Here is a 15,620-nt window from a genome sequence, read left to right as displayed (position 1 = left end):
CTGGTGAGGGTCCTTTGTTTGGTGAGGTTGGATGTTAATAGGGTCCCAGTGCAACGGCCCCTTTTATGAGCAGAGCTCCACTCATGGTAGGACAAGGCAGCAGGGGACGGAACCTCACGGTAGTGAATTCTCCCCACAGCAACCAGAGCCTCTCTCCCCTCTGACGCGCAGAGCAGGAGAGTCAAAGGAGCTAAGCCCAGTCCCCCACCCCCCTGCCAAAATCTCACAGTATCTCTACCCTTCCAAAGAGAACCACGCCCCAGGTGAGAAAGCTGAGCCCTCCCCCACCTTGGCCATTTCTTTTGTCTCAAGTACCAGTCGTTAATTCTCTTAGCAGCAGTTGGGAAAAAATTCCATGGCAGAAATAAACAAAAGGAAAAATATCCTAACCCCCAACAACTCGGGAAAATGTTTGGAAATTGCAGCCATAGCAACATTTCTGTTGGGTAATGCTCAAAGGGGATGTTTTTCTAAAACCAAATTTCATCTCAGCACCTTCCACCAGCTTTACAGCCAGAGCTTAGTGATTGTATAGAACACAACATCTTGCAAAAGCAGCAGGTGTTCTCCTCCAGAAGATTTTCTGTGGCTTCTAAGTGTGATAGAGAAGTAGGAAATCTAAGAAAAGCTTTCCCCACTTGTTACCTTGACAGAAGAGTTCACATTTCTTTGATATGTGGGAACTTGCATCTCTTTGTTTATTGTGTGCTTTGCAATAAATAATTTCTTTCTTTTTTAGTTTAGAGAGATAAACAAGGTCCTTCACCAATATCAGACAATGCCATGTAGCAGCACAAGTTGGACAGTTATGTCAAAATCGACCAACTTCCTTATGCCTATGTTAGCCCCACAGGAGAAGGAAGGGCAAGTCTGTGAGTGAACACACTTACCTGTCAACTAGTGCCTGTTCAGATTATATTTAAGGTGAAGGGATTGCACCAGCATTTGAAGAATGGAACAAGACTTCTCCACTTAGTCCTCAGTAAATGTCTGGATCCCACAGGCTCTGACAAGGTTTGAGTGCGTTTCCCAGTCTTAGTTTGGAAATCACTGTTGTTTTACAGTCTTTACAGTGGGCTTTCTCTAAATCTGTCCATCACCTTGTAATTGACAAAGATGGGAGTATGCTCTCTTTAGGAACCTGATGTGCTAAAACATCTCCGAAGGAGACAAACTCTTCATGGGGGTACACAGTGGGAACATGACAGACAGGGGCATGAACTGACATGGGAGAGGCTCTGCAGGGTCTGAAGTTGTGCAGTCTCTGTGGTGATTTTCAAGACCCACCTAGAGGAACCCCTTCCAACCTGGGTCATACCACTACCATGCTGCTCAGCAACTTTATTCATTCCAGTTATTATGATGTGTTTAAGGAAAACTTTTGTGTTGCTACAATGAAAAGTGTCGTTAGTGTGGAAGAGTTCACCCAGTGTATAGGATGAGATGGAGGATTGTTTGGCATGCAGTGCTATGGCGTCTGAGAAGCTTGCTCAGAGCAGAGCCTGGGTTTTCAGAAGACTGACATAGTTTTGGGTTACCTTTTTTTTAGTATAGGATTGAACAAAACAACCTACACCAGTGTCTGAATGATGACAAAAAGCAATTGTGGAGCTAAGCCAGTTCCACACAAAAGGGACTGATTCAAAATTCCTCTCTGCACTATGAATAGTGGCTACTTAAAATGTTTTGGCAGCAGAATTTTCTAAACAAACAAAACAAAACAAAAAACCCCAAATCTGAGAGAACTTCTGCACTAAGAGAGTAGATTAACATGTAGGAGCATGATTTCAGCTCTGCTCCTCTCACCCTGAAAATGGAATGAAATAAGGGCAATATTGGAGAGGGAAGGGCTTCTCCTGCAAAACCCCCTCGGGGCTGAACTCAGGTCCAAACCAGTCCGGATAAGTCATGCTCAAAGGGCTGAGAGAGAACAAGGTCCTGGAGGTGATGAGTGCATTCCTGGAATAGGAGCTGGGGAGTGAAGCCAGGCATAAAAACTGCACTTGTCAGATGCTCAGTTAGGCTTGGAGTATTTCACTGGTTATTAGGACCTCTCTGAATAATTGAAACACAGGATTAAGTAACGAATTAAATTATGTTATACAAGAAATTGTCATCAGATTATGTAGCTTATGAATGACTTTCAGGCATTGTCAAACTGTGAGGCTTGGTAACAGTGGGAGATTTTGTTGATTGCACAGCCACCATGTCAGTGTTTTTGTTCAAGGGGTTCTTTGGTTCTTGTGACTGGAGAGGAAATTTTGAAAACATAACCCCAAATACCTCTCTGGCATAAGAACTGGAGTAGCTTTTGGGGTGGAAGAGGTGCTTAGGTAATACTGGTGGTGGGTTCCCTTCTGGTTGCCTGATGCTGTTTGCTTGTGGTGATGTTCTGCTGCATGTGTGGTGCTCAGGCATCTTCTGCAGTTTTAGCAGCAGAATAGTGATTATTACAACACCAGTGTGCCTGGCTGAACCTGTCTTTCCAATAGAAAATTTGTTTTGATAAAAATGGAAATGTTTCACCAAAACCTGTTGTCTTTGATGATCTTTCTGTATAGAGGTCTGTTACTGAGGCTTATCATGATATCGGGGCATCCAGCAGCAAGAGGCTCTGTGTGTCATCAGACAGTCTCTTTACTTGGAACCAGCACCCAATAGGTACCCTGACTTGTCAGCTTGTCTCTGTTTTGCTTAATTTTTTATATCAATATGCAGACAATTTCTGGTGTTTGTAGGTATAATTCTGAAGATGAGGAGCCCATTTCCCTGCTCCATGGGCAGGTAGGGCAGACAGAATGTTCCTGAGGTATGGAATGCTGTCCTGCCCCAGTCTCCATCACCTTGTCCTGGAGCTTTCACATTCTGGACCTGTTGCTGGTCAGATTTGGTTGTCAGTGGGCCTTGGATAATTAGCAAAGGGGAAAAACAGCTCAAGATTTACCCCACAAGATGAGTGGGGTTCCGTGCCTATTCATCCTTGCTGAATGTCACATCAAAGCAAGCACTGCATCACTCCCCTGATGTTCCCTTGCCTAGGGCCTCCATTTGCATGAGGCATGCCTGCAGCATGCATGAAGGGCAAGGAGCATCTCCCTCACTCCACATTCCCAGCAGCCATCCTGACACTTTTTGTTTTCATGACAAAGCACTCTGGTTAAGATATCCAAGCCAGTCACTTTGCCTGCTGTCAGTGCACAGAGTTTGTTCAGTTCCTGCTGCCTTCTTAATCCCATGACTCCAAGGACATGTAATCAGAAAGTGCTGCATAATGTTTCTGGAAACAACATTTGCAGTTACAGAATCACAGAACTATTAAGGTTGGAGAAGACCTTTAGGACAAAGTCCAACTGTCAGCCCAGCACCACCACCATATTCATCATTAAACCATGTTGTCACTCATATCCACATGTTTTTTGAACACTTCCAGGATGGTGTGTTCCATCACTTCTCTGGGTAGCCTGTTTTACAAACCTTTCCATAATACAAATGATTTACAAACCTTTCCATAATATTTCTTTTCCTTATATCCTACCTTTTCCTGTATTTTCTACCTCCCCAGGCACAGAACCATACAGTGATTTAGATTGGAAAAGACCTTTAAGATTTCTGTCTTTTCCATAAACATGCTGTAATGAAAACTGGTGTGCAATATTGTGGCCCTTTACCGTTCTAGTTCAGGTGCAGGGGAAGAAGTGAAAGAACAGCTTTGAATAATAATGGGAGTTTTGTTTAATGTGGTTTTTTTTTAGTTTATTTTTGCCTTTTTTCTTTTAATAGGATCAGTTCCATAGTGGGAATTTGATGGGGAATTCAGCATTGTAGGGAAAGCTTCCACCCCAAAAATGGAAGGCAGAAGGCCCCTGACCCCCACAGGATCACCAGACTCCAAGGGGCATCAACAGGAGAAGCAAAAGTCTTTTGGAAAATGAAGAATGTGTGTCGCTGTTTGGCTTTGAAATACAGGAGCTCATGAGTTGACATGGATTTCAGCTTGGACTTTGCAACATGCCACAAAACAGCAAACTCTGTGGCTTTCTCTATTGGCTTTCCCCTGCATAGTGGTTTGGTACCCTTGTAGGTGCAGTGACTGCAGGGGCTTTGGCTACCCATGAGGCTTGGACCCTGGTAATCTGCCGCTTTGGTAATCACAGCACTTTGAGACCAGTTTATTGTACACAATGCTTAATATGATCTAAAAAATGCTGTGACAGGATTCTCAGATGGCATTTGTGAAACGCCATTGGGTAGTGCATGTGAAAGCATTGCATAAATACCAACTGTTATTGAAAATTTGCACAAGACTTCTTGAGTGCCAGGAGCCATTGGTGGGATGGATTGAACATCTGAAAATATTGAAGCCAGCCTCACACATTCTCAGTGTGCATTCACATTTCTGATTCGTATTTCTCCATAAGGAAGTACTTTACTGTGCTGGGGGTTGTGCTTTCTTCTAGGCACAGTCATGCTCAGTGCTTCAGTGGGAGCAGAGGAGCCACCATGACAGAGGATTGTACCTTTTCCCTCCCCCTCTGGCTGAAATTGTTAGTGTTGAGAGGGGAAGTGTCCAGGTTCTGTCCTGAGAAACAGCATATTTTAACAATATCTTGTAGCAATTAGAGGCATAAAACCCTAAATTTTGTGCTGGGTTTCCAAAGAGGAAATGCTTTTTCAACAGGGTGGGTTGCACTACGCTTTATTTCAGTTGTGTGTCCCGTGCTTTACTTTGATTAGGTGTCTCCTTTTTAGCATTGCACATAGGATGGTGGAGGCTGCTGAGAGAATTCAATTGGTGCTGGGGAGAGGGCAGGAAAGGGGGGAAGAAGAGAAATGCCCCATGTAAGTCTGTGTGGAAAGTGGGAGAGGACTGCCCTGGGAGGAGGAGGAAGGCTGGAGAGAGGAAGACTGGAGAGAAGAAACTGGAGGGGGTCGGGCCAGTTGCAGGCATTTGTGTTGCAACACTGGAACTGGGAGCAGATTCCTACAGAATCTGTTTTGGGAGTTTCTACTTTTCTCAGTAAACTGAACTGGGAGGCTCTGGCATGGAGACAGAAAGGAGGAACCTCTGCAGGGTTGGGCAGTGCTGATGAGAGTGGGTGGAGGCTCGGGTGAGTCCTCCTATCGTTTTGTGTCCTGCAGGAGACAGAGCAGCGTTAGTATTACACAGAGAGATGTCAGAGTTGTTGCAGACAAATATGTGATGTTGAAGCTAGCAAATCTCGGTGGAAACAGAGGTTGGCTTTGTCACTGTGGTGGTGTTGATGTTTCTGATCCAGGTGCTTGTTAGCGGCCAGATGAGGCTGAAATCTGGAAAGCCACCTCAGCTCATTCTATACATTTACCACTCTTGGGCTGGCCTTACATATTTTTTTGGTGGAGGCTACTTTCTGAAAACCAAAGGAAGTTTATGGCTCTTGAGGACATAGTTTATTGATGGCCCTGGTAGTGTTGGACTCAATGATCTTAGAGGGCTTTTCATCCTCAGTGATTCATGATTCTAAAAGAGGCCACTGGCCATTTCTGCCCCTGCTGGGCATTGGGGACTGCAATGGCACCATGAAGGGCTTGCTTGGAAAACACCCATCTGAGCATCTGCAGGTCTCTGCTCCCTTCCCGTCAGACCCTCCCAGACATCCAAGGACAGCAGGCATGAGGGATTGACCAGCAGGGATTTGGCAGACTGACAGGTCCATCGAGCACATGCCAGGCACTGCACACACTACTCAAGCATGGCTTTTGTTCAGCCTGCTACCTCTGACTAAGAAACAATATTAAAAACATTTCCAGCAGCCAGCATGGGCAGTGTTCTGTGCTGCTGCTTCATGGGGTTTTGCTGCTCACTATGGGCAGCCTCACTGGCACGTGTGTGTGTGTAACTGTGCACGGGTGTGATTTACTGGCCTGTGCAATGCCACATGTCTTTAAAATTATAGTGCCCATTTCCTGCTGAAATAATTTCTACATAGAGAGGCTCCTATTACAGCAAGAGGAGGATGGACGTCATGATTTATTATTATTTATGGTCCCAGGGTCTTGTTTATGCACGATGGGTTAGGTGCTCAGGATAGAAATGCCATTATGCAAATGACATTGAATGTCCTTACTGAGCCTAAATAATTTTTGTGTTGGACGATTAAACCTCATCTGTTATTGATATGGGCTGCAGTCGGGCTATTAAAGAGTCCCAACAGTACTTACTCCCAGTAATGGGAAAATTGAGAGGAAGAGGCTAAACAATTGCCTCAAGTGTGCCGTGATTGTCTGGTAGGAGTGGAACATAACGAACCCCCTGAATGGAAATCGTGTTTACTACTTAGGGATAAATAAAAAGAGAGAACATGCAATAAATTGTGCTTTGTGATCTGAATTGGTGCACCAGGGAATTTGCGTACTTTCAATTTACTTATTTATTTGATTTTTTTTTTTTTTGCAGGGGTGGAGGGGGCAGTGTGATTGGGATGTAGATACCACAAGCAGCCAGGAAGGATTCCTGCAGTGTGTGCCCCTGGCTGAGTGGCTGGGGAGAGCTGTCCTCCTCGGAGCTGCGCTGATGCTGCGCCGTCCGCTTTGACACAGCTGTGCAGTCACATTTTGATCAGTGTTGATAGCTTATGAATTCCAAAATTGACAAAATTTACAGAAAAATGAGGATAATCCATCTTCCTTAGCAGCCTGTCAGGAGCTGGCTATACTTCATAATCTTCAATTACAGATGCTATTTTCAGACATTTACATGCAGATATTAGAACAAAATGAAAATGAGAAACAAAGAGTGAATGGAAATGCAGCTATTTATATGTATAAAAGAAAAACAACAGGTAAATTCTAGGCATTTAGATTGGGTTTGGGTGTCCCTTTGGAAAATCTGAGAATAGCTGCACCCACTTATGAATTGCACTATGAAAATGTAAAATGCAGTATATCGTTTCCCATATGCAGATAAGGTGAAGATTGGGTCAAAAACAGGTCAGTTATTTTGAAGTATGAGCGTAAATGTGCTCATGGCAGGGTGCATGAGCTAATTCTCACTGCCTTCAAAGGAATGTCTGGGGATGTGTACAATTCTAATTGGATTTGGGCTAAAATGAAGCACAGCTGTTAACTTCTTATAAACATATATGTATTGTGAAAGGGAGGCTCAGAAATACTCTATTTAAACTGAGGGAAAAAGGTTGTACCACTGAAATCAAACTTCCACATTCTGTTGAGACAGCAATGAGCCCAATGTGGCTGAAAACAAAGAGCAACTAGGGTTTGGCCCCAATTAGGTGTGTAAATAGCATTTGCTTCAAAGTAGGATTGGTTTTGGTGTCAGCAATGGCCAGTGAAGGGAATATCATGTAAATTGTTAAATGGTGTGGTGGCTGGCAGGCAGCAGTGGTGAGACTTTGATATATAGGTTTCTGAGAGCCTTTCCCACCCCTGTTGTGGGTGGCTGAGGAGGAGGGCATTAGGCTGGATTTTCTATTCCCATGAAATTCCAGGCAGAGCAGCAGTGGTGACTGTGCAGCTGCAAGCAGTGCTGGGTTTCTGAAAGCCTGGGGAGATTAATTAGAGCTGCTTTGGATTAAACTCTTCAAACCATATCTAATGTTACAAATTTTTTCCTTTTGTCAGGCTGAGGTGAAGGTTTCTGTGGACAGCCTGCCTGGCGTGTGCCATTTTTGCCTCTATTTACTAACTAATTTAAAAATACTTAGATGTGATAACTTGGAGATATTTGGTGTGAGGTCTGGCTTGCTGCTGCCATCAGGGGTAAGCAGGAGGTGTGGTGGATGTGATCTGGGGGACAGCACTGTGCCTTTCAGGGATCTCAGTGGTTTTTTTTTGCAATGATAGCTCTTGATGCACCATCTCTGTCAGGAAGGAAGGCAGAGCACGTGGTCAGTGAGGAGGCAGACTAAGACCTGAAGCCCCAGGCTGGCACCAAGCACTGATAGTCTGAGCTCCTGTTGAGCTGTTGCTGCTGCTGTATCCTGAGCAGCATCGTGGGCCTGGGGGCAGCTGTGTCAGTGGCAGGAGAACACAGAAGGTGTTATTTCATGCCTGCCTTGTGTTCTGATTTGGAAAATAAAGCAGATGCAAAAAGCAACATGTGCAAGTCCCAGCAGACCCCAGCTGGTTAATTTTAATGGCCATTTGCCCTGTGCAGCAGATACCTCTTGTCTGTCTCTGCTTGGTGCAGCTTCTTCAGAGGCATTGTGAGGTCTGTGCCCCACCAAAGGGATGGGGCAGAAAGGAGATACATTTATCTCACACCTCATGGATTGCAATGTGGGTCACAGGGCTCATTCCAGCCTCTGGTAGCTCCCTGAGATTCCTGTATTAGCACCCAAGAACCAGGCTGTTTCAGGGAGCAGCTTTGTTCCCTGCTGTGTGTCTATCTTTTCCTGACACTTCAGGATAAAATCCCAGGTAAATCTCAAAGAGACAATTTCTGTACACATAGGGTGGGTTGACTTTTCAGTGTGTTACACTCAGGCATCTTCACCAGAAAAAGTGCAGGGTGAAGCTGGTTGTAGTCTGTCTCTCTGCTTTGCTGTAGTGCAGCAGGTTTGAAAACAGTTATGAAACCCTTCTGCACCCTTTTTCTTTCCATTTGCCTATCACATCCACCACTCCAAGGGGATTAATAGTTAGAACTAAAGCTTTTGCAATGGAGATGGAATCAAAACCTTACTTAGAGCAGAAACCTTCCCATGTGCACTTTGCAGAGAAGTCTAATGGGAAGGGACTGTGCAGACCCTGCTGCTGCAAGAGAAGTTGTGCTGCTACTAATAGGCACACAGAGATTATTCCTCTCCTCACCGCTGCAGCCACTCCCCCCAGCTCCTGTCTGCCAGAGCCAAGACAGGGCAGAGTTGGATAGGGCTGGGGAACACATGAGATCTGGTCTTGCCCCTCCTTTCAGTTTGTCCTTCTCAGTCTCTCTTTTATATATTCCTCGTTTCACATGTCTGTGTTTTCTCTCCTCCATGCTATGGCAGTGGTGCTCCATGCTGATGAGACAGTGCGTGGTACAACCGCAGGCAGTCATTTTTCAGGTAATTTCTAGGGTAATGAACACCCGTCTCTTGCTTTTTCACCTACCAAGCAGAAGGTCAGGCTTCCTACTGCACGAGGAGGGACCCATGGCCATGACAGTCATTCTGGACTGTTTCTCACTAGCAGCACTGCCAGCTCACCAGTGCAGGAGCCAAGTCTAAGATCCTTTCTGCTGCTCCTGCCACAATCAGCTGGAGAAGCTCTTGGGAAGGGTTGGCAGGAGGGTTCAGCAGGAGGGTCTCAGTGGGGCCATGGGGTGAGGGGCTGCTTCATGAGTGCTGCCGTCCCCTGGGGTTTCCTTTCCTCTCCAGATGGGATGCCTGAAAGGAAGAGAACCTGGGGGGAATGGGAAGAGGGAATGCCATAGTACCCCTCCTGAGTGGTTCAATACCCAACTCTGTGAGCCCGCAGTATCAGAGAGGTTTTTGCTTTTTCAGGGGGTGCTAGATTCTCTCCTGGACTCTCCATAGGGGTGAGGAGAGCTGCAGAAAGTACCCATGGTTTGGTTTTAGGTGAAGGCTCCTCTGCTCTGCAGCCCTAATGCTCCACTCCTTGGGGGCCAGAAGTTGCCTCTGCTGACCATCAACTTCCTGCAGCACCTTGCTGTTGGCAGCATTATGTTTCCTTTGCTGCCCACAGGCAAGTGCTGGTCACTGCCACTGTGCCAGGCCAGTGCTGGCCCTGACTCTGCTGCTTTGCAGTGTAAACTGTAACTGCAGAGGTGGACGTGAGGTGAGGGGATCACTTCTCCACTGGGACTGTGTGATGAGAGGGGTGTCAGCAATCAGAAGGGGTGCCCATCAGCCTGCACTTGTTCTGCCTCAGTGCTGAAAGCTGTGGTCAGTGCTTGCTCCATGTGGCTGCTAGTGTTCAGCTGATGGTGGTTCCAAGGAGGGATTTGGCACAGTAAAGTAGCTGGAAAATCCCTTAAAATCCCACTATTCTAAGAAAAGTTGCTGGGCCATTGCAAAAGACATGTAGGTCCCATCTTCAGGAAGTTATTGTGACCAAAAGCAGGGAAGGACCCCAAATCTCCATTTCGCACATCTTCAGCTCATTCCTACCACAGTGCTGCTTGGCTATGGGCTCTCCATCTGTACTGTGCTGGGTAACCATAATGCTTCCAGTCCCTCCAGTCTGCAGGTGTTGTTCCATGGTTTGAGACTGCGCCACTGCATATTGCACCAACTCACTATGGTGCAGTGACATGGAAGAGCACAGGCTACCTCTGTTGTGACCCTTGCCAGGTTATGCTACACTCTGGTTGCTGCTTGCTTGACACTAGAACTGGTCAGTTTCTCCAAGCTCAGAGGGGTACTCATGGCTCATTGGCATGGTGCTTCTAGGTCATTACAGTTAAAAGTCTTAGCTCTGGTCCTGTTTCTTGCAGGGTAAGTTCCTTGGACTCCTGAAGAGAACCCAGCTATGGAGTTATGCATTCCTATGTCTGAGAATTTCAGTTGAGGGCTCAGGGTGGTTCCAGTTGTGTTTGTAGTTTGGGATGTACACCTCCTTCCTGAGTCCTCTCATGTGACCCAGCTTGTGGCAGAGGTCACATTCCAGCTGGATGCTTCCTCCCAAACTACAGGTGTGCAGCTCTCACTTTGTAATTGGGAAGCCACATTCACTCTCTGCCTGTTGGGAGTGGTGGATCAGTGCTCCATGGGAGGATCCAAAGAGATTTTCTAGTCTTCATATGGTGTGTTTATGGCTTTCATAGAGCAACATAGGTGAATTCAGGCAGCCTTCCCTGGGTATTTGTGTGTGCTCTTCTAGAGATACCGGAAATACCAAACAGCAGCACACAAGGACAGGTTTTCCCTCTGCTATGCTGCCAGCCCATGCATGCTTGTGCATCACCAGCTGCATGGGATGTCTCTTATGTTTTGCCAGGTTAGGGTTTTGGGGAAAGAAAAAAAATCTAGCAGTGCCTTCATATGTGCATGTACCCTGCATAGGGGAAAGGTGGGATTGGAAAACATGGAATGGAATGGGAAGGCTGAGAAATGCATTATGGTGTGATGCTGAATGAGAAGAAGGAGCTTTGATTACACTTCATGGAAGGAGGAAGACCGGGACCATTATTGGCATCCTCTGCAGAGGAGGGAGGTTCCCAGGGTTGTCCTCTCCCAGGAGCAGAAGTGGGGATGAGTAAGAGGTGGGGTGTCTTTGAGGTAGTGGTGGTAGACAAAAAGGCCTCAGTGCATGACAGCAAGGCAAAAGTGAGGGCACAGAGGGTGTTGTAGGAGGCATGAGCTAAAATAACTTAGGAACAGGACAACTTTAATGCAAAGGTTATGTAGGATCCTAGGAGACAAGTCAGAGGACTCTGATGCATGGGCTAGGTGCAGGACAAGGGTGGCCAGCAGCTGATCCCTGGTAAAATGTATTTTGCATGTTCATCTGCAAGAGGTTTGTATGGGGGATCCTTCAAGGTGACAGACAGTACTCCTGCTTCATTCAAATGGTGTCTGCAGAAAAAAACCATGTTTCTTATAAACCTTATATGGATACAGGATTATCCATGTAAATTAACTTCTGTTTGAGTGAGATCTGAGCTATAGAGACACCAGCACATATTCCTGGCCAAAATGCTGAGTTAGTGGCAAGCACTATATTATGTGCTGGGTTCTCACAGAAACCTGCAGGAAGGAGAAGGATGTATTCACTCAGATAATCAGTTAACTTATCAAAGTTAACTTATTTTGATGTGTCGTCTCTGTTCAAGGCCTAGTTAGATGGGGCCTTGAACAACCTGGTCTAGTGGAAGGTGTCCCTGCCCATGGTAGGGGGTAGGATAAGTTGGTCTTTAAGATACCTTCCAAACCAATCCAGTGTGGGAATCTGTGTTTTCTGAGTTTTGTTTTGGTTGTTTAAAAAAACCTCCACGAGATCCTGGGTTCATCTGCTTTTCTTCATCTCTGCGCAGCTTCTGCATTGACTTAATCTTCAGGAATTCATTAGGGATCGGCATCACAGTGGTTGCTCTTCAGTTTACCTGTTTCCATTGCAGCTCTTTATTTGAAGTCAATCTCCAGTTGATAAGGGCATGACTGCTGTCTCACAAATAAGGGATTAAAACTTAAAGGGCAGATAGCAGGGAACAGAGGACTTTGGAAGAAAACCTCCCAGATTTGTGGGAATGATCTGGACAATAAGAAATCATTGAAAAAGGGCAGATGAAGATAAGCTTTGTGCCATGTATATACACATCCTTCAGGTGCCTGCATTGACCTCATCAGCTATAGAATGCTGTAGCTACAGAGACTTAAACAGGGTTATAGGACACAAACACTCTGATTTCTGAGGATCTGTGCTTGCTTGCCATAGCCTCTTTCAGTTAATTAGATTAAGAAATTATTTGGAAATGGCACAGTGTCCTTACCAGAGTCAGGTGATTGATTTTTAAATAACTTGGATTTAGAAACAGTTAGCTACAAATGCATCCCATTAAGCAAACTCTTGTATATACATTGCTTTTCTTTCCTGTGAGAGGATGAAGAAATGCAACATTCCCAAGAAAACCTGTTCCCACATTCTCATTAGTGCATGTCCCCTCAAGTACCAGCACTAAAATGTGGAGAGTATGGAAATTAAGAGGCATGAAAATTTTTAGCTTGCACTTGGCAGGTAATCTACAAATTTTCCTCTTTCAGGAAAGGCTTGTTATATATTAATGAGTTTGGCTTTGGTTTTATAAAGAAAATATATTTTGGTGTTCTTCATCAACACTGGTGATAAGCAGTGTTCAGTAAGTCCCATTTACTGAACAGTCTGAATGTTGAAAAGCCCAGTGTAAATGTGCATTGCCTTTAACAGTGGATGAACAAAGGATTTTTGAGTTCTGTATTGCATCTGCTTTCTGTTGGCACATGCAAAAAAAAGCTCTTGATTAGTAAATTTATTGCCACTAAAATGTATTTTGTTTCTTTTTCCAGGCAACTGAGTACTCAGCCATGGCCTCACTAGCTGGTGGATTGGATGACATGAAAGCCAATATAACCAGCCCTACTTCTGCAGATTTGGGAGCGAGTGTTCCTGGGCCTCAGTCCTATCCTATTGTCACAGGTAAATGATTTTCAAACAGTGATAAGTAGTGTGAATTGTCTGTACTTTCATAGTGCATGATGAGGTCCTTTATGGAAGAATTGTGTCAGTTGTGGAGTCATTTGCTCGAAAAGTCTCTTTTTGAATGTGATTTCATAGGAACTCTTGTTGAAAGTCAGCTGCATGGCTTGTGTAAATCGTTTGTGTTTGCAGCTGACAGATGGAGTATCAATTCCTCTTGTTCATGAAAGGAGGTGCCCCTCCACCCCAAAAGTACATCCTGAATAGCACCACGTCACTGAAAAGCAGACTGCTTGCCTCTGCTTTTGGGTTTTTGTGCTCATTTTTCATAAATGCACCTGGTCTGTTTGACTGGATGGAGTTTTTATGACAGTTCAAACTAGCTGGAATTTTGGAAGCTCATTTCATACCATTTCTGAATTTTACCTGTGCACTAAAGTTGAACATTTAAATGAAAAGCAAAGGCTTTTTGTTTAAGGAATGCCAAAGCATCTGCAATTATTCAGCAGGTGTAGCTGAACAGCTAGAGTCTGATAAATGCTTTGGTCACCTATTTATCTGGGATTGACCCCATTGCTTGCAAGGAAATTGATAAAAAGCTTATTAAATTGTGTCCCAAATTAGTTGTGCAAATCAGAAAAAAGGAGGGCTTTTGAAATTTAAGGCTCTGTGTTTCATATGAATGTTAGCTCTGTGTGTTACTGCTGTGTCTAATCGGTGCAAATTTCATTGGATTTCTCTGTTTTGACAAAGACTGGATGTAATACTTTATTTTGTAGCTACAATGGAGGATGATACTGTTTTTTGTTAAGTATTGCTCTATCTTTAAAGCCTTACAATCTCATCTAGCAGAGATGTTTTAAACCAAGTGTTGCCACAAAGTTGTTTTAATCCAATACAGCATCAGTCTTTTCTTGACAAAGTTCAGGAGGATTCAAAAAAGATTGGAGAGTTAAAGAAATTCTTGTGTACCTTGAAGTGGGAGGGGAGAGACTTATTTTAATATCTGTCTTGTTCTGGATGAGTGGTTTGAATGTTGGACTTATCAATAAGAAAGGTGTCTAGGGGTGGATGGATGGACAGAAAGAAGGACTTTCTGGAGATGTGTGGCTTGTAAGATGTAAGGAGATAGAGCATTGATACAGATAAATCTATGTCCATCAGGAGTCTGTGCTGGACCCAGTGTTATCTAATATATTCATCAGTGACACAGGCAGAGGGATCACAGGCATCCTCAGCACATTTGTAGGTGACACTAAATTGAGAGTGCAGTTAACACCCCTGAAAGATAGAGTCATCCTGAAGGGACTTGGAAAAGGTCTGGAAGTGGCCTATGGGAATATCATGAGGTTAAAAAAGGCCAGATGCTAATGCTGCACGTGGGTTGGGGCTACTCCCAGGATTGATCCAGGCAGGGAATAAACAGACTGAGAGCAGCCCTGGGAGAAGGAGTTCTGTGGGTGCTGGTGGTTAAGAACTCACCCTCCCCTGGCCATGTGTGCTGGGACCCAGAAACCCCCTTGTGCTGGCCTGACCCCCAGTGTGGGCAGCAGGGGAGGGGGATTCTGTTCCTCTGCCCTGCTCAGGTGAGACCCCACCTGCAGAGCTGCCTCTGCACCTGACGCCCATTGCAGTCAAGCAACCTCAGGATCTCGTCCAGGGAAGCAGCAGAATTCTGGGGACCAGCATGAAACACCAACGAGACGGGCTCCCGGTTCATGAAACCATTTATTCAGCATGGGAACAAAGTCAGGTCCAGAACAGAGAGGTCCAGAACAGAGAGCCCCGGACAGAGGCACAGCAGGGGTTTTTGAGGGACAGAACCTTTGGGGGTCTCCACCTTTGAGGGTGGAGTTCAGGGTCAGGGACCAGTAGAAACACACCAAGGGAGAAACCCCCAGGGACTCAAACCCAATCAGAACTCCTGGGCCGCCCTTCACAAGGGGTTTGGGGTGGAACAATGTGCTCTTTGTCTCCCTGAGGCCGCTGCCACAGACGCCCAGCACAGGACGGATGTGGAGCTGCTGGAGCCAGTCCAGAGGAGGCATCCTAGTTCATTAGAAGGCTGGAACACGTCTGCTATGAGGAAAGACTGAGAGAATTGGAATTTTTCAGGCTACAGAAAAGAAGGTTTTGGGGTGACCTAACTGCAGCCTCTGTCATCTTCTCAGGGATTGCTCATCCAGGATTTGCACCTGGTCAAAATGAGATTCAGCCAAGTGCTGTTATGGCTGGTACATCAGCAACACTTCTTTTTTTACGCTTTTGGGTTTTTGTCTCACATTGTTACTTCCTTAGAGTGTTGTGAGCTGATAGATCACATTTGTTAGAATAAAACCAGCTACAGAGGTGATGCTATGGAGTTCAAAATGGATTTCACGGAGGTTCTCCCTGTGATCTTACCTACACTTGAGCAAAAGTTCCAATGTTAAATTTGCTAATTCTCCTCAAAAATATGGAGCAGGCTTTATGAACAACAGGTTCTAGAAACAAATCTGCCATTAGTA

At 45.2% G+C, this 15,620-nt stretch overlaps 1 protein-coding gene across 3 annotated transcripts in view; it reads left to right on the top strand.

Annotated features, from left to right (window-relative positions):
• PAX5 (paired box 5) overlaps positions 1-15,620 on the top strand; it is a 130,158-nt gene that overhangs the window by 60,017 nt on the left and 54,521 nt on the right. For all 3 annotated transcript variants that reach the window (XM_058864675.1, XM_058864676.1, XM_058864677.1), the window contains one exon: positions 12,984-13,113. In XM_058864675.1, coding sequence (XP_058720658.1) covers positions 12,984-13,113 — 130 coding nt within the window. The remainder of the gene's footprint in view (positions 1-12,983; positions 13,114-15,620) is intronic.

The sequence above is a fragment of the Poecile atricapillus genome, chromosome Z, assembly GCF_030490865.1.
Source record: "Poecile atricapillus isolate bPoeAtr1 chromosome Z, bPoeAtr1.hap1, whole genome shotgun sequence".
Lineage (NCBI taxonomy): Eukaryota > Metazoa > Chordata > Aves > Passeriformes > Paridae > Poecile > Poecile atricapillus.
The sequence above is the reverse complement of the archived record's forward strand: the minus strand, read 5'-3'. Positions and strand labels throughout refer to the sequence as shown.